The sequence below is a fragment of the Dendrobates tinctorius genome, unplaced genomic scaffold (assembly GCF_039654945.1).
Source record: "Dendrobates tinctorius isolate UK_male_01 unplaced genomic scaffold, ASM3965494v1 ptg000102l, whole genome shotgun sequence".
Classification (NCBI taxonomy): Eukaryota; Metazoa; Chordata; class Amphibia; order Anura; family Dendrobatidae; genus Dendrobates; species Dendrobates tinctorius.
Window position 1 is genome coordinate 5,231,925 of NW_027361770.1, and position 18,610 is coordinate 5,250,534.

The window sequence follows — 18,610 nt, forward strand, 5'->3', positions numbered from 1 at the left end:
TCATTGTATTAGAGGAAAAATATTTTAAAATGTTCAAAAATATCTGATCTGTCATAAATAGAACTTAAAAATTTTATTTAGTCATTATAAACTATACATTGGTCAATTACAGATAAATATAAAGTTAACAAATGCACCTTATAATGAATGGAAGATCTCTGTTCCTAAGATATGACCGCCTCTTCATGGTATAGAAATCTAGCCTTTTAAACCAACTTGTGTGGTATTCAAAAAAGACTCCCACAGAGAAGAATTGAGGGCCACAACAATTGGTACCCAGGCTGGATTTACACATGGGGAAGAAGGGCCAAGTCTCAGGAACAGAGAGTATGAAAATATTTATAGCAAGTTACAGGGCGTCGAAGTGCAATTTGCTTTGTTCAAAACACTTTTGCTAATGTTTTGGAGATTAATTGTACCTCTTGTGAAGTTTTTTCCTTAATAATTTCCTATATTTGTCAAAGATTTTAAAAGGTTGCATCTTTTTGTCATTGGTAGCTTATGCCTTCTTGGAAATCGTGTATTAGCCAAACGAAACCTCGATATTTGTGCCAAATATATTTCTAATAGTACAATTAATGAAGCCCTGTGGAATAAATTCTGCTCAACTACAAATGACAGTACTACATGTGATCCATACTTTCTCACAAATGACATCACTGAAATACAGGGAATTCCTGGAGTTGCAAGTGGTGTTTTTATCGGTAAGAAACCAGTTACAGAGTAACTTTTATGTATGTTAGAGAATAAATAACATTTATGTCTTTGCTTAAAGAAAAGTAATAAGAAACCATTTTTCTACTTTTTTTGAATTTTACCCAAACCATAAGACTGCATTCATTCTTCAAGTGTAGCCACTACTAGCCTGATGCCCTTGCCCTAGCACTGCCTTATTAGCAGTTTTTGAATCCTTTTACATCAGTGTACTTTCTCACTGCACTGCCCCATTTTTCTGTTTCTCACTGCCTCATCTCCCTAAGTGTTTTTTTCAAAGTGAATGGTGATTTCAGGAAACAAAGGCGAGAAGTAACTCATAAGTGGAGAAAGAAGCACCATTCTCTGTTTTAGATATATTGCAACATTTCGCTTGTACTGCAATAGTGAAAAAATGCAAGGTGATCAAAACATCTCATCTACCCGAAATGAGTATCAGTAAAAACATCAAGGCGTAAAAAAAAGCAAGCCCTCACACAGCTCCAACTACCAAAAATCGAAAATGCTACGGTTCTTGCAAAATGGCGTCACAAGCAATTTTTTTTCTTTATATTTCCAAATTGTTTTTGTAGGATCTTCCCCTCAAGGACAAGAAAATTAACAGAATAAAAGGGAGTAGCCTCTCCAATGCATTAGATAATTTCCTGTCTTTGGAAGGGAAGCCTAAACCCTGGAGTTTGTCCAGGAGCATGATCATCGTGGGAATACTCACTCAAGCCCTGGCCTGGTCACAATGGGCTAGCAGTCTGGTACTGCTGCAGAGGGAGCTAGTGGGTCCAAGAATGGCCAAATGGATTCCGCAATAGAAATTGGCTGGAGTGCAGAGGAGCAATGTCACAGTTAATTGTGGTGGCCACTGGCTGTCGCATCCTCCCAGGTTTGCACAAAGCGCACCAAATTATGAAGGTGCACCCCGATGATGTCAGGCGTGCCAGAAGTGTACAAATCAACTTCTGGGTATTTGCCAGTAGGATGCCTGATTTAAAAAGGCCTAAGAGAGGCTTGAGGGCACTACAAAATAATTGAGGGCATCATGGACCACACACAACAAAATGACAAGTGGGAGGGAAATAAAGCAGAACCTCCATAGTAGAAATAAATAGACCCATGATCAATATATATATATATATACTTAGTTCAAAAAGCTATATTCTAAATGAAAAATTATATAATTAACAGAAGTGTACCCTTCAGTTCAACAGTACTATATTATATTAGAATATTATACTAGAAAGTGCCAGACAGGATTAATAGTCAATATAATATCTAGGAATAATTACGGCCAGCAGTATGGATGAATCCACAGCCTCCAGAGGCGATCATTCAGAAGATAGGATTCCTTTTAGTGTTTTTTTTTGGGGGGGGGATTATATTCCTTGTTTAGGAAATACCCAGGAAGTGTGTGGCAAAAAACAAGTACAGGGAGTGTGCACTATGCAAAGGGAGGTTCCCAAGTTCTTGTGAGAAGAGGTTATGTAAATTTTGCATAGAAATTTCTCGTCTATATTTCAGAAAGCTCCAAAAAATTGATGTGATTATTTCAAATACATATAGAAAATCTTAGTGGCCCTTTGACAATATGGGAGTTCTAAAAAAAAACAAAAAAAACCCTTGATAGGAAGGCGGATGGTCTCTTAAGGAGAACTTGAGAATCTTCTGCAGCCATTGCAGCGACATGTGTAGCCAGACGGTATTACTGAGCCGCATAGGTAGCTAAATAATAAGGTGGCAAGGGAAAGCATCCTAGCCAAAATCCTATGATGCAGAGGACGACTGCGTTCTAACTGATGCTTCAGCAGGCATGGTGCGGTTAGGTACTAAGTCCGCTGCTCTATCTAGTGCGACTAGCCATGCTTTGTGGTTAAAGTACTGGCCAGGAGACATCCGGTCAAAATCTATGTCACTCCCGCAGGTGGCGCATGTGGTTTGTGGACCCACTGTACCACAGGGCCGGGCTTGCCTAGGAGGGGCATAGTTAAGTGGTTACCTGGTGTTCATTTGAACTCCTGAAGGTGGAGTCATGCTTGAACTGTAGGTAGCAGCCAGTTACCACTCATAGGTAGTGCTCGATACCGTAGCTGCCAACCCCAAAGGTCAGGTTTGCTGGACAGGGATATGGGAATAGAGTAATTCACAGGTGAGATTTGGAGACTGACGGACAGTCCAGACAACATGGACTTCAGAGATTTTCTTGCTCAGACATACAGGTTGCAGGAAACAGTTCAGGCGTCGCCGAGGTGGCTTCGGGGATTAGGTTCCTCCGGAGTGGCTTCAGGTTCAAGTACACACTGCACAAGACTAATGGGATGACATTGGATAAAAGAATAACTATCATAGAATAAGGACTTGGAAACTGTCAACATACAGTTACACACAGAAGCTACCACTGAGTAACTATATGGGTTGCTCAGGATTCTACCTATTGGGCAGGGTGCCTTTAATACAAGATGCCTCCCAGCTATTGGCTGGGAGAACCTTTATAGGTGCATGTGCTGCCCTTTTAAGAGCACGGGAGCGTGTGCTTACTAGCCGTGCCAATGGAAGTCAGTGCAGAGGGAGATGTGCTGAAGACAGGGAGGTGACCACGGCAGTGAGTGTGTCTGTGTCCACACATGGAGGAAGGAGGGGAACCATGCGGGGGTGCTGGCAATAGGCGTTACAATCTTTCTCAGTGGGTAAAAAAAAACACGCAGTGACGCCATATCACAGGTAGAGGGAAGACCGTCTTTTTTTTTTTTTTTTTTACTGCCTGTGCACCGATTTTCATCAAATTTCAGGATTCTCAACATCATGAAGTCAGGTCTAAGGTTAAAGTTTCTGACACTTTCTCCGTGGCATTTTGTGTTAACAAAGGCCCGGAATTCTTTGGGGAAACAGCTGGCTATACAGGAAGAAGTCCAGGAATTAATAAAAAAAAATTAAGAAGAAGAAGAGAGGTTCTACGCTTCCCTCTTTTTAGTACAAAAATCAGATGCGACGTTCAGTATGATAATAAACCTGAAGAGGCTAAACAAATTCATAAGAAACAGATCATTCAAGATGGAGTCCATTTAATCGATTATAAAACTTCTATTTCAAATTGCTATATGGCAGTCTTGGATTTAAAGGACGCATATTGTCCCATTCCAATTCATGTAGGACACCCAAACTTCCTGAGGGTAGCTCTCATCTTAAAGGCATGGATCAAGCTTTTTTCAGATTCAGGCCCTTCCCTTCGAGCTGTTAGGTACTCAATTTAAAAAAAAAAATCAAGGTTGGATCCTCAGAAAGTACAGGTTTTACTTGGTCTTCTCCTAGTTTCAGTGAATCAAAATTGCCATCTCCCAGAGGAAAAGGAGGAGAGGGTGCTGTTGTAAGTTCATTTTTCCCTTCACCGTTGAGGTCTGATGAACTCCCTCCTCTGGTGAAGGAAGGTAGTGAGGCTGATTACCAAACACCTGGGCAGCTAGATGATGACTGGGTGGCTGGAATTGAGGACTGGATATAAGGCAGCCAACGCCCTTCTGCCTTGCTGGTGATCCTGCTGGATTCTTGGAGACCAGTCTGATTCCTGCGTCTCAAAGCTAAGTTTTTCTGCTCTGCTTGGTACACTTCAGTTTTGTTTTTGTTTTGCCTTGTTTTTTGGGAGTTCTGCCATCCCCGGCCGAGGATGAGCTGAATTCCATTTTTGTCTCTGATCTGTTGATCTTTTGCTCTGTCTTCAGAATACACCTGAGTACTGATATAGTCTTTTGAAGCCTAGCGACTTCAGGGCCTGTTTTTCCTATCAGTCGGTTGGCACATTTTGGATAGGGTTTTTGCGGATGGCAGACAGCGGCTTTCCTATCCTGTCCTATTTAGTTAGCTTGGGCCCCATCATTTGCTCAACCTATCTTTCTATCTGTGTTAGTGTTTTCATCTTGCTTCACCGTCATTATATGTGGGGGGCTGTGTTGTGAGTTCATTTTTCCCTTCACCATTGAGGTCTGATGAACTCCCTCCTCTAGTGAAGGAAGGTAGTGAGACTGATTACCAAACACCTGGGCAGCTAGATGATGACTGGGTGGCTGGAATTGAGGACTGGATATAAGGCTGCCGATGCCCTTCTTCCTGGCTGGTGATTTTCCTGCTGGATTCTTGGAGACCAGTCTGATTCCTGCGTCTCAAAGCTAAGTTTTTCTGCTCTGCTTTGTACTCTTCAGTTTTGTTTTTGTTTTGCCTTGTTTTTTGGGAGTTCTGCCATCCCCGGCCGGGGGTGAGCTGAATTCCATTTTTGTCTCTGATCTGTTGATCTTTTGCTCTGTCTTCAGAATATACCTGAGTGCTGATATAGTCTTTTGAAGCCTAGCGACTTCAGGGCCAGTTTTTCCTATCAGTCGGTTGGCTCATTTTGATAGGGTTTTTGCGGATGGCAGACAGCAGCTTTCCTATCCTGTCCTATGTAGTTAGCTTGGGCCCCATCATTTGCTCAACCTATCTTTCTATCTGTGTTAGTGTTTTCATCTTGCTTCACCGTCATTATATGTTGGGGGCTGCCTATTGCTTTGGGGTCTGCTCTGGGGCAGTTTAGTTTTTCCCCTTTCTGTCTTTAGGCTATATAGCTCTCCGGCTGTGATCGAGGGGTCTAGGGCACCGTAGGAACCCCCCACGGCTACTGCTAGTTGTTGTGGATAGGTTCAGGGGTCTGCAATCCGATAGCTGCCAACCTCTCTGGTTTTTCTGGACTTAGCTGGTATTTTGTTTTTTCCTCCTTCGGTGACTCATCATAACAGGGCTGCCTATTGCTTTGGGGTCTGCTCTGGGGCAGTTTAGTTTTTCCCCTTTCAGTCTTTAGGCTATGTAGTTCTCCGGCTGTGATTGAGGGGTCTAGGGCACCGTAGGTACCCCCCACGGCTACTGCTAGTTGTTGTGGATAGGTTCAGGGGTCTGCAATCCGATAGCTGCCAACCTCTCTGGTTTTTCTGGACTTAGCTAGTATTTTGTTTTTTCCTCCTTCGGTGACTCATCATAACAGGGTGCTTTGCCAAGTGTCGAAATTGATAGGCAATCTGATCACAACTCTAATGAATTTATTGTCATTGTTAGGAACCTTGCCATTCTGCATTCTAGCAGTAGCATGGGCTCCAGTGCAAACTCGTGTATTACAAGAGGGATATCCTGTCAAACAAGTATGCATTGAAGGGGCGGCTAGATGTAAAACTAACTTTCAACGACAACTCAGTCACTCTGGAGGTTAAAGATAGAAAACCTGTCCAGAGAAGTTTCCTGGCTAAATCACATTTTGTGGGTCATTATAACAAACTTAAACAGTCAAAGATTGGATGTGCATCTAGAGCATCGCCAGGGCCAATGGACAAGGGAAGAAAAATATGGTTATTCCAATCTAAATGAGCTCTTGGCAGTAAGGCTGTTACTAAAAAAGTGTTGCCTACCATCATGGGGGGAAAAAAGTCCAGATCCCTAATGACAGAGTCTGTATCATGACTCATGCACACAGTGTTTCTCGGACTTAGGTAGACAGAGCTGTTCATCACTATCGTGTACTGGGGCGTACTGAGCTGTCTGCTTTGATTGACCGCTCAGTTGACCCATCTGAGACTGGGAAGTGCAGAGATTTCTACAGGAACTCCCTTTTCTTACAACTTGCCCTGCTATTTAGGTGAGCTGTCTGGCCCAGATCAAACCCAGTCGTAAGGTTCTGCTCTCTGTTGCGTGTTTGCCTGATTTCTGTGCTGTGAGCTCTGATGTACTGTTGCCTGACCTTTTGGATCATGTTCTCTCTATCTGTTTGTTATTGCCCCTTTGCTTATCCGCTATTTCTCTGGTATTCTGACTCTGGACTGTTACCTGACTTATGCCTTTATCTTTTCCCTTCATTTACTATGTGCTCTCTTTGTATTGATCCCGGCCTTCTCTGCCTCACAGCCTGTCTGTGAATAGTGTCTAGCATCATAATTCGATCAGGTCTTTCATATGGAGTAACTGGATTAAGATTGGTTGGTCAGTTTAAAATACTCAATTTTTCCTTACCCTTATTAACTTTTAGATTACTGGTTTAGAATCCATTTTTTTGGTTCAAACCTAGTTTTCTTACGCTACCTTCACATATCCAGTAATCATATGTTAAAACAGACAACTTTTTTATCCTGCTAAAGAGAAATTATTGCAACTTTATTCATTTTTTTCAACATTGAAATCTATGGAAAACTGATCTGTTAAATAGCCATCCGTTTTTCTTCCATTTGAAATGGATACATTTTTTTGCTTACTGGATCAGTTTCAAACAGATTACTTGCGAACTATCCAGTAATCATTTGAAATGGATTCAAGCAAAAACACTGATCCGTTTTAAAGGGAATCTGTCACCCTTATTTTGGACTATGAGCTGCCGGCATCGACATCAGGGGTTTATCTACAGCATTCTGTAGTGCTGTAGATAAGCCCCCGATGTTACCTGAAAGATAAGAAAAATGCGTTAGATTATACTCACCCCGGCGTCCGGTCCGATGGGTGTCGCCGTCCGGTCCGGCGCCTCCCATCTTCATACGATGCTGTCCTCTTCTTCCCTTCCTGTTGTGGCTCCGGCGCACTGCTCTGCCCTGTTGAGGGCAGAGCAGAGTCTTGCAGTGCGCAGGCACCGGGAGAGGTCCGGCGCCTGCGCTCTGCAGTATTCTGCTCTGCCCACAACAGGGCAGAGCAGTGCGCCTGCGCCGGAGCCATGACAAGAAGGGAAGAAGAGGACGGCATCGTATGAAGATGGGAGGCGCCGGACGGCAGCACCCATTGGACCGAGACCGGACCGCCCCCCCGGTGAGTATAATCTAACTCGTTTTTCTTATCTTTCAGGTTGCATAGTGGCTTATCTACAGCATTACGGAATGCTGTAGATAAGCCCCTGATGTCTATGCCAGGAGCTCATAGTCCGAAAAAAGGGTGACAGATTCCCTTTAAATGGAAAAAAATTAGATGGCAATTTAACAGATCCATTTCCCATAGACTTCAGTGTTAATAGAAAAAAACTATCATCCAGTTACAGTTTTTTAGCTGTGTATGAGAGTTATAATTGAAAAGTGGAATCGTTTAGAAGCCACAGCAACTCTGCCTCAAAATGGTAAACCATGTGAAGTTACATAGTGGGAGTTTTGAGGTGCATAGTGCGTGAAAGACACAAACACACTGCTTATATAGTAATTGTGGAGTTCCAAACCTCTTCTGGGTTACATGTCATCACAAAATCTGTGTCCTGTGGGTTTCATGGCATTGGCTTCTATGGCCGAGCAGTTGCATGCCATTCTTGAGTTACTAAGCACAATGCGAAGCTTAGGATGCAGTGGTGTAAAACACACTGCCACTGGACTCTGAAGCAGTAGAAATATGTTCTGTGGACTGATGAATCATGCTTTTCTATGGTAGTGATGAACAAATATGTGTTTGGTAAGTGGTATTAGAATGTTACCTGACAACTGTACAGTTTGGTGGAGACGGTATAATAATATTAGATTGTATTTCAGAGGCTGACATGGGAACCTTAGTTCCAACGAATGGAAATTTTACCAAGACATTTTAGATAATCGCTTCCAACTTTGTGGGAACATGACTGTGCCCCAGTGCCAAGCAATAGCCATGTGAATTTTCATTGTAGGGCTTGTGCACACATTGCAGATTTAGTGTGTTTTTGTCATGTATATTTGCTAGCAAAACCTGAAGCAATTCTGGTGCCAGCAAAGTGAGTGAGAAACCTGAAGTGTCATGCACACGTTGCTAATTTGTGTCTTGCAGATTTGGTGCAGAAAATAATCTGCCACATGTCAATTCTCTTTGCTTTTTTGCCCTGTGTTTTTCACTACTGACTCAAATCACGCAAAAATGCATAAAAAATGTGCAGTTTTGCAGCTGCGTTTTTCCTGCCAAAATACATAAAAGAAGTCTGAGGGCACCACAAAATAATACTAGGTTAATACTCAAGAAAAAAGAAGTGTGTACAAAAAATGGCCAGGATCACCATAAATAAATTTCAAATATTAGAAACAATACATTTTATTAAAGCATGATTACACAGGATCACACAAGCAAGGTATAGACCATATGTTAAAAACAATTAAAAAACCATTGTAGGTATAAACCTAAAAAAGTCAGAGGATAAAGCCCTGAAAGGACATAAAGAAACCAGCAAGCCATATGGCCAAGCGTATACAGGCCACATATAGTGAAGTCCACTAATGCATTAGGTGAACTTGAGTTTGCCACCACAAGGGTTTTTTTCCTTTTTTTTTTCCTTTCCCTTCTTTTTCCTTTCCCTTCTTTTTCCAAGTTGCCCATAACCAATGAAAATAATAGTTAAAAATTAATTAGGCATTCACCCATGCATGGTGAAGGCCGTGCAAAATGGTAAAACCCTCAAGTGTGGCAAAATTATGGTGAAAGTAGTGAAGTACAAAATAAATGTGTTTTGTATGACAATGACACACAAAAAAAGACAGAAAAATACTGGAACTGAAGGAGCAGAGAATCAAGAAAATCAAACAAATCCAAGTGGCAAACAAGTGACCATAGTCATAAAGTGACTTGTACAGCTCTTTTGGCAACAAGTTTTGGAAATTTGTTAATGAAGAGAGTCACCCTAGGTTCCCTGGGAGAATATCCCAAAGTAAGATCCTATATATATCATTCCAATGGTTTTTAAAGGGATTGATAACATTAATCGTGTATGAATGCTGGCGAAGGTGTGGTCTCAAAAGATCTTTCCAATCCACCTATGCGGAAGCCTCAAAGGCCCGTGCTATTACCTTGTGAGGGTAGCCGCTGGCCTTGAAACGAGATGTTAAATTTTTCGCCTCCCTGCGAAAATCCTCAGGATTGCTGCAATTCCGACGTACTCAAAAAAACTGTCCTTTTGGAATCCCATCACGAACATGTCTGGGATGAAAGCTACCATAATGTAAGCTGTTAGTTGAGGTAGTCTTCCTAAACAGAGTGGTACTAATTTGACACAGTTGGTTACGAATTTTCAGGTCAAGGAATTCCACTTCAGTCGACGACATACTGTTTTCCTCAAGGGAAAGAGTCCATGTTTAGTGGCGATATGCGTGGGGTTCCTCTCTCCACACACCATGATGTGACTGGGTATTTGTATCTCCGCATCCACCTAAAAGAATTTTTGTTGCCTTCTTCTTTTACCCCTAAATGGCTTTTAACATATGCTATAGTACTTATATTTAAACCTATAGTTCAACTGATCCCATTGTTTAGGGTCTTTTGTATTTGCTCTATTGGGGTTCTCTCAGTGCAGCTTTAGCCACTGGACTTGAATATTTTGTCTGTTTTTGGGATAAGTTAGTTCATTTAGACTATTGTCATTTGTTCAGTGTTTCGTTATTTGATACGTCTGATGCACAGTGGAGATAGCTGCAAGGTACCTATCCGGTCCTTCAGGTGTTATTGTTTATACCTTCAATGTCTTTTTTGATTGTTTCCTGTCAAAATACAGTATTTTTCGGACTATAAGACGCACCGGACCATAAGACGCACCCCAAATTTTCAGAAGGAAAATAATAGTGTCAAATGGGGGTCCGTCTTACAGTCCGAATTCAGCTTACCAGGGAAGGGATCGGCACAGGTGGAGGAGTGGTCACAGGGGTCGTTTGGTGGTGTGGGCAGGTGCAGTGGCCTCTGGGAATTCCCATCCCAGGCTGGTGCGGTGGCCGTGCTCTGTATTGCGGTGGTGCTCTGTGGGGTGACTGTGCTCTGTGGGGTGGCTTGGGCTCTGACGAGACAAAAGATGAACTTTTTGGAAGGTGTATGTCCCATTACCCATCTGGTGTAGAAGTAACACAGCGTTTCAGAAAAGGAAGAAAAAAAAACATCATACCAACAGTAAAATATGGTGGTGGTAGTGTGATCCTTGGGGCTGTTTTGCTGCTTCAGGACCTGGTTTGACTAGCTGTGGTAAGTGGAAACATGAATTTTGCTGTCTGCCAAAAAATCCTAAAGGAGAATGTCCAGCAATCTGTTCACGACCTCAAGTTGAAGCGAAGTTTAGTTATGCAAGTCCACCTCTGAATGACTTAAGAAATTAGAGATTGAGATACTGTGGCATGACCTTAAAAAGACGGTTCAGGCTTGGAAATCCTCCAATGTAGCTGAATTACAAAATTTCTGAAAAGATGAGTGGGCCAAAATTTCTCCATAGCGTTGTAAAAGGCTGCCAGTTATCGCAAATGCTTGATTGCAGTTGTTGCTACTAAGGGTGGCCAAACCAGTTATTAGGGTTAGGGTGCAATCACTTTTTCACACCACAATATACAGTGGGAAAAAAGTATTTAGTCAGCCACCAATTGTGCAAGTTCTCCCACTTAAAAAGATGAGAGAGGCCTGTAATTGACATCATAGACCACAACTATGAGAGTCAAAATGAGAAAACAAATCCAGAAAATCGCCTTGTCTGATTTGGCAAGATTTATTTTGCAAATTGTGGTGGAAAATAAGTATTTGGTCACCTAAAAACATGCAAGATTTCTGGCTCTCACAGACCTGTAACTTCTTCTTTAAGAGGCTCCTCTGTCCTCCACTCATTACCTGTATTAATGGCACCTGTTTGAATTCGTTATCAGTATAAAAGACGCCTGTCCACAATCTCAAACAGTCACACTCCAAACTCCACTATGGTGAAGACCAAAGAGCTGTCGAAGGACACCAGAAACAAAATTGTAGCCCTTCACCAGGCTGGGAAAACTGAATCTGGAATAGGCAAGCAGCTTGATGTGATGAAATCAATTGTGGTTGCAATAATAAGAAAATGGAAGACATACAAGATCACTGATAATCTCCCTCGATCTGTGGCTCTAGGTAAGATCTCACCTTGTGGGGTCAAAATGATCACAAGAACGGCGAGCAAAAACCACAGAACCACACAGGGGGACCTAGCGAATGACCTGCATAGAGCTGGGACCACCATAACAAAGGCTATCATCAGTAACACAATGCGCCACCAGGGACTCATATCCTGTAGTGCCAGACGTGTCCCCCTCATTAAGCCAGTACATGTCCGGGCCCGTCTGAAGTTTGCTAGAGAGCATTTGGATTATCCAGAAGAGTATTGGGAGAATGTCATATGGTCTGATAAAACCCAAGTAGAACTGTTTAGTAGAAACTAAGCTCGCCGTGTTTGGAGGAGACAGAATGCTGAGTTGCATCCAAAGAACACCACATACCTACTGTGAAGCATGGGGGTGGCAACTTCATGCTTTGCGGCTGTTTCTCTGCAAAGGTACCAGGACAACTGATTCGTGTACATGAAAGAATGAGTGGGGCTATGTATCGTGAAATTTTGAGTGCAAACCTCCTTCCATCAGCAAGGGCATTGAAGCTGAAACGTGAATGAGTTTTTCAGCATGATGATGATCCCAAACACACCACCAGGGCAATGAAGGAGTGGCTTCGTAAGGTGCATATGTAGGTCCTGGAGTGGCCTAGCCAGTCTCCAGATCTCAACCCCATAGAAAACCTCTGGAGGGATTTGAAAGTCCGTGTTGCCCAATGACAGGCCCAAAACATCACTGCTCTAGAAGAATGGGCCAACATAGCACCAACAATGTATGCCAACCTTGTGAAGATTTACAGAAAACGTTTGACCTCTGTCATTGCCAACAAAGGATATACACCAAAATACTGAGATGAACTTTTGTTAATGACTAAATACTTATTTTCCACCATGATTTCCAAAATAAATCTTGCCAAATCAGACAAGGTGATTTTCTGGATTTGTTTTCTCATTTTGACTCTCATAGTTGTGGTCTACCTATGATGTCAATTACAGGCCTCTCTCATTCTTTTAAGTGGGGGAATTGCACTGATGACTGACTAAATACTTTTTTCCCCACTGTATGTATAATGGTGTGAAAAAGTGATTGAACCCTGAAGTCAGTATATAGTGGTGTGAAAAAGTGATTGTCCCCTAAACCTAATAACTGGTTTGGCCACCCTTAGTAGCAACAACTGCAATTAAGCATTTGAGATAACCAAAGAAGAGGGTCCACCTCCAGGTAAAACCAGTGTATTTATTCATAGAGAAATTGTTAAAATTACATCGTTGATGTGGGGGAGTGAGGAAGGGATGGGGTTTTAGAGAGCAATGCAGCGCATTTCGAACGCAACTCCTGCGTTCTTTGTCACAGCTTCCATTGTGGAATGCGGTCGACCTTTAAATACAGTCATATGTAAAAGTTTGGGCACCCCTATTAATGTTAACCTTTTTTCTTTATAACAATTTTGGTTTTTGCAACAGCTATTTCAGTTTCATATATCTAATAACTGATGGGCTCAGTTATATTTCTGGATTCAAATGAGGTTTATTGTACTAACAGAAAATGTGCAATCTGCATTTAAACAAAATTTGACCGGTGCAAAAGTATGGGCACCCTTATCATTTTCTTGATTTGAACACTCCTAACTACTTTTTACTGACTTCCTGAAGCACTAAATTGGTTTTCTGACCTCATTGAGCTTTGAACTTCATAGCCAGGTGTATCAAATCATGAGAAAAGGTATTTAAGGTGGCCACTTGCAAGTAGTTCTCCTATTTGATTCTCCTATGAAGAGTGGCATCATGGGCTCCTCAAAACAACTCTCAAATGATCTGAAAACAAAGATTATTCAACATAGCTTTTCAGGGGAAGGATACAAAAAGTTGTCTCAGAGATTTAACCTGTCAGTTTCCACTGTGAGGAACATAGTAAGGAAATGGAAGAACACAGGTACAGTTCTTGTGAAGCCCAGAAGTGGCAGGCCAAGAAAAATATCAGAAAGGCAGAGAAGAAGAATGGTGAGAACAGTCAAGGACAATCCACAGACCACCTCCAAAGACCGGCAGCATCATCTTGCTGCAGATGGTGTCACTGTGCATCGGTCAACAATACTACGCACATTGCACAAGGAGAAGCTGTATGGGAGAGTGATGCGAAAGAAGCCGTTTCTGCAAGCACGCCACAAACAGAGTCGCCTGAGGTATGCAAAAGCACATTTGGACAAGCCAGTTACATTTTGGAAGAAGGTCCTGTGGACTGATGAAACAAAGATTGAGTTGTTTCGTCATACAAAAAGGCGTTATGCATGCGCTGTATTGTTGACCGATGCACAGTGACACCATCTGCAGCAAGATGATGCTGCAGGTCTTTGGAGGTGGTCTGTGGATTGTCCTTGACTGTTCTCACCATTCTTCTTCTCTGCCTTTCTGATATTTTTCTTGGCCTGCCACTTCTGGGCTTAACAAGAACTGTACCTGTGTTCTTCCATTTCCTTACTATGTTCCTCACAGTGGAATCTGACAGGTTAAATCTCTGAGACAACTTTTTGTATCCTTCCCCTGAAAAGCTATGTTGAATAATCTTTGTTTTCAGATCATTTGAGAGTTGTTTTGAGGAGCCCATGATGCCACTCTTCATAGGAGAATCAAATAGGAGAACTACTTGCAAGTGGCCACTTTAAATACCTTTTCTCATGATTTGATACACCTGGCTATGAAGTTCAAAGCTCAATGAGGTTACAAAACCAATTTAGTGCTTCAGGAAGTCAGTAAAAAGTAGTTAGGAGTGTTCAAATCAAGAAAATGATAAGGGTGCCCATACTTTTGCACCGGTCAAATTTTGTTTAAATGCAGATTGCACATTTTCTGTTAGTACAATAAACCTCATTTGAATCCAGAAATATAACTGAGTCCATCAGTTATTAGATATATGAAACGGAAATAGCTGTTGCAAAAAACAAAATTGTTATAAAGAAAAAAGGTTAACATTAATAGGGGTGCCCAAACTTTTACATATGACTGTATATGCATTAATTACATTCAGGTGCTATAATCACACCATATGGGAATAAATGGGTGGCCGCACGCCGAGATGGAATGTATCAACATAGTTGCGGTTTTCAATGAAAGAAAACCAAATAGAAACAAAAAAGGAAGTGAAGGTACATGAACTTAAAACAATACACATGAAATTAATCAAGTAATGCTGCTTGGTGTCATCTCTATTTTTACCCTTTATGTCGATATTGAATAAAGGACATTTATTAAGTACAAAAAGACGTTGCATAACTGTATAGAGACAGACAGAGATTCTGCCAAGACATCCAAACATCCAGGGAACCCTTCAGGACTGCTGCCATTACATCATGGCTAACCGTGTCTCCACAACAGGTATCTAAATTATAAGTCCAAAAGGCTTCGATAGTGCACAATCTTCTCAACTTTATTTTTTTCAATGGGAAAAGGGTCATGTGACACATCAAATGTATTGAGAATTTCACAAGAAGAACAATGGTATGCTTGGTTTTAATGTAACTTTATTATTTCATGAGTTATTTACAAGTTTATGACCACTTATAAAATGTGTTCAAAGTTGCTGCCCATTGTGTTGGATTGTCATTGCAACATTCTATGTGTGTGTGTGTGTATGTGTGTGTATATATATATATATATATATATATCCACTGCTCAAAAAATAAAGGGAACACTTAAACAACAGAATATAACTCCAAGTAAATCAAACTTCTGTGAAATCAAGCTGTCCACTTAGGAAGCAACACTGATTGATTTATTATTATTATTTATTTATATAGCACCATTGATTCCATGGTGCTGTACATGAGAAGGGGGTTACATACAAATTACAGATATCACTTGCAGTAAACAAACTAACAATGACAGACTGATACAGAGTGGAGAGAGGACCCTGCCCTTTCGGGCTTACATGCTACAGGATGGTGGGGAAGGAAACAGTAGGTTGGTGGGTTGCAGCAGTTCCAGTGTTGGTTGAGGTGATATCACCGATAGTGGTGAGAGAGAAGGAGGTAGCGGGGTCATTGCAGGCTGTAGGCTTTCTTGAAGAGATGGGTTTTCAGGTTCCGTCTGAAGGATCCAAATGTGGTTGATAGTCGGACTTGTTGGGGCAAAGAATTCCAGAGAATAGGGGCTATTCGGGAGAAGTCTTGGAGGCGGTTGGGTGAGGAGCGAATAATTGTGGAGGAGAGAAGGAGGTCTTGGGAGGACCGGAGATTACGTGAGGGAAGGTATCTGGAGATTAGTTCAGAGATATATGGGGAGACAGGTTATAGATGGCCTTGTAGGTCAGCATTAGTAATTTGAACTGGATACGCTGAGAGAATGGGAGCCAGTGAAGAGATTTGCAGAGGGGACAAGCGGAGGAGTAGCGAGGAGAGAGATGAATTAGTTGGGCGGCAGAGTTAAGGATGGACTGGAGAGGTGCTAGGGTGTTAGCAGGGAGACCACAGAAAAGGATGTTGCAGTAGTCGAGGCGGGAGATGATGAGGGCGTGCACAAGCATTTTAGTAGATTGAGGGTTGAGGAAAGGACGGATTCTGGAAATATTTAGGAGCTGGAGGCGACAGGAGGTAGAAAGAGCTTGGATGTGCGGTTTGAAGGACAGGGCAGAGTCAAAGGTTACTCCGAGACAGCGGACTTCTGGTACTGGGGAAAGTGTGATGTCATTAATTGTTATAGCTACGTCGGGTAGAGAAGATCTGTGAGATGGAGGAAAGATGATGAGTTCAGATTTGTCTACATTGAGTTTGAGGAAGCGAGAGGAGAAGGAGGATATGGCTGATAGACACTCTGGGATTCTGGACAGCAGAGAGGTGATGTCTGGGCCAGAGAGGTAGATCTGAGTGTCATCAGCATAAAGGTGGTAGTGGAATCCGTGGGACTTTGAGTTGCCCCAGACCAAGTGTATAGATTGAGAAGAGTAGGGGTCCTAAAACAGAGCCTTGAGGGACTCCAACAGAGAGAGGGTGGGATGAGGAGGTGGTGTGGGAGTGGGAGACGCTGAATGTCTGGTTGGAAAGGTATGAGGAGATCCAGGATAGGGCAAGGCCTTTGATGCCGAAGTAGGAGAGGATCTGTAGTAGAAGGCAGTGGTCAACTGTGTCAAATGCAGCGGACAGGTCTAGAAGCAGGAGTATAGAGTGATGTCCATTTGATTTGGCTGTAAGTAGGTCGTTAGTAATTTTGGTCAGGGCTGTCTCAATGGAGTGATGGGGGCGGAAACCAGATTGTAGATTGTCAAAGAGCAAGTTAGATGATAGGTGGGAAGAAAGTTCAGCGTGGACATGCTGTTCCAGGAGTTTGGAAGCGAATGGAAGCAATGATATTGGGCGATAGCTGGACATGGCGGTTGGGTCGAGGGTTGGCTTTTTAAGGATAGGCGTGATTGTGGCATGCTTGAAAGCAGAAGGGAAGGTACTGGACGTTAGTGATAGGTTGAAGAGGTGGGTTAGGGATGGGATAAGTGTGGTGGTGAGGTTGGGGAGGAGGTGGGATGGGGTCAAGTGCACAGGTTGTGAGGTGCGATTTGGAGAAGAGGCAATTAAGCTCCCCTTAAGTGATGTTGGAGAGTGAGGTTATGGGGTTTGGGCATTGGTCTGGTATACAAAGGGGTTGTGGTGCTTGAGTGATGAAGACTTGCCGTGTTTGGTCGATCTTATTGAAGTGTGTGGCAAAGTCCTCGGCAGAGATGAGGGAGGTTGGAGGAGGCAGTGGTGGGCGGAGGAGGGAGTTAAAAGTTTTGAATAACTGTTTTGGGTTGTAAGATAGGGAAGAAACGAGGGTTGTGAAGTAGGCCTGTTTAGTAGAGGTGAGGGCAGGTTTGAAATTGAGTGTTGCCTGTTTGAATGTGGTGAAGTCATCTTGCGAATTTGTTTTCTTCCAGCGCCGCTCTGCAATCCTGGACACTTGCCGGAGCTTTTTAGTGGTGTTATTGTGCCAGGGTTGTCTGTTGATACATCGCATTCTGCCATGAACGAGAGGGGCAACCGTGTCAATAGCTGATGCGAGAGTGGCATTGTAGAAAGCAGTGGCACTGGCTGTGTCATGGAGTGAGGATATGGATGCCAGTGGTAGAATAGAGTCAGAGAGCGCATGGGTGTCTAGTTGTGCATGGTTTCTGCGGGGGTGTGTGTGTTGCTGGACATGGGTGCCAGGTGAGGAGGACAGTGATGAGAAAGTGAGTAGATGATGATCAGATAGAGGGAGAGGGGAGTTGGTGAAGTTAGAAAGAGAGCAGAGACGGGTGAAGACCAGGTCTAATGTGTGTCCATCTGTGTGGGTGGCTGAGGAGGACCACTGAGTAAGTCCAAAGGATGAAGTAAGGGACAGGAGTTTGGAGGCTGCTGACTGAAGGGTATCAGTGGGGATGTTGAAGTCACCCATGATGATAGTGGGGATGTCAGTTGAAAGAAAGTGAAGAAGCCAGGTAGAGAATTGGTCAATGAAGGCAGTGGTCGGGCCTGGAGGTCGGTATATGACGGCCACTTGGAGGTTGGAGGGAGAGTAGATGCGGACAGAGTGGACTTCAAAAGAGGGGAGGATTAGGGAGGGAAGAGGTGGGATTTGGTTGAAGGTGCAGTTGGAAGAAAGGAGAAGACCCACTCCTCCAACGTGTCTGTTGCCAGGGCGAGGAGTGTGGGTAAAGTGGAGGCCGCCGTAACACAGCGCAGCAGGGGAGGCAGTGTCAGAGGGTGTCAGCCATGTTTCTGTGAGGCCGAGGAAGGCAAGATTGTGAGAGAGAAAGAGGTCATGAATCACATGGAGCTTATTGCATATGGAGTGGGCATTCCAAAGTGCACCCGAGAGAGGGAGCAGGGGGTTGGGTGTCAATGGCACAGGTTTTAAGTTGGAAAGATTGTGGTAGTTCTTATTAGATAGGGAGCGGTAGGAAGGGGAAGTACTGGGGGGTGAGAGCTGTGGGGGTCCAGGATTGGGAGATATGTCGCCAGCGGTGAGGAGAAGCAGAGAAAGGGAGAGCAGATGGGAGAAGGAGAGTGGGCAGCTTGTTTTATGTTTCATTCGGACAGATTTGAGGTTGAGGAGCAGTTCAGCAGAGGAAGTCAGGTGGGGAGGAAAGAGGGA

General features: G+C 43.1%; 1 protein-coding gene across 8 annotated transcripts in view; it reads left to right on the forward strand.

Annotated features, from left to right (window-relative positions):
• The window catches only part of SLC12A7 (solute carrier family 12 member 7), a 745,935-nt gene that overhangs the window by 335,624 nt on the left and 391,701 nt on the right, over positions 1–18,610 (forward strand). For all 8 annotated transcript variants that reach the window (XM_073587687.1, XM_073587689.1, XM_073587686.1 and 5 more), the window contains one exon: positions 499–704. In XM_073587687.1, the coding sequence (XP_073443788.1) occupies positions 499–704 (206 nt within the window). The remainder of the gene's footprint in view (positions 1–498; positions 705–18,610) is intronic.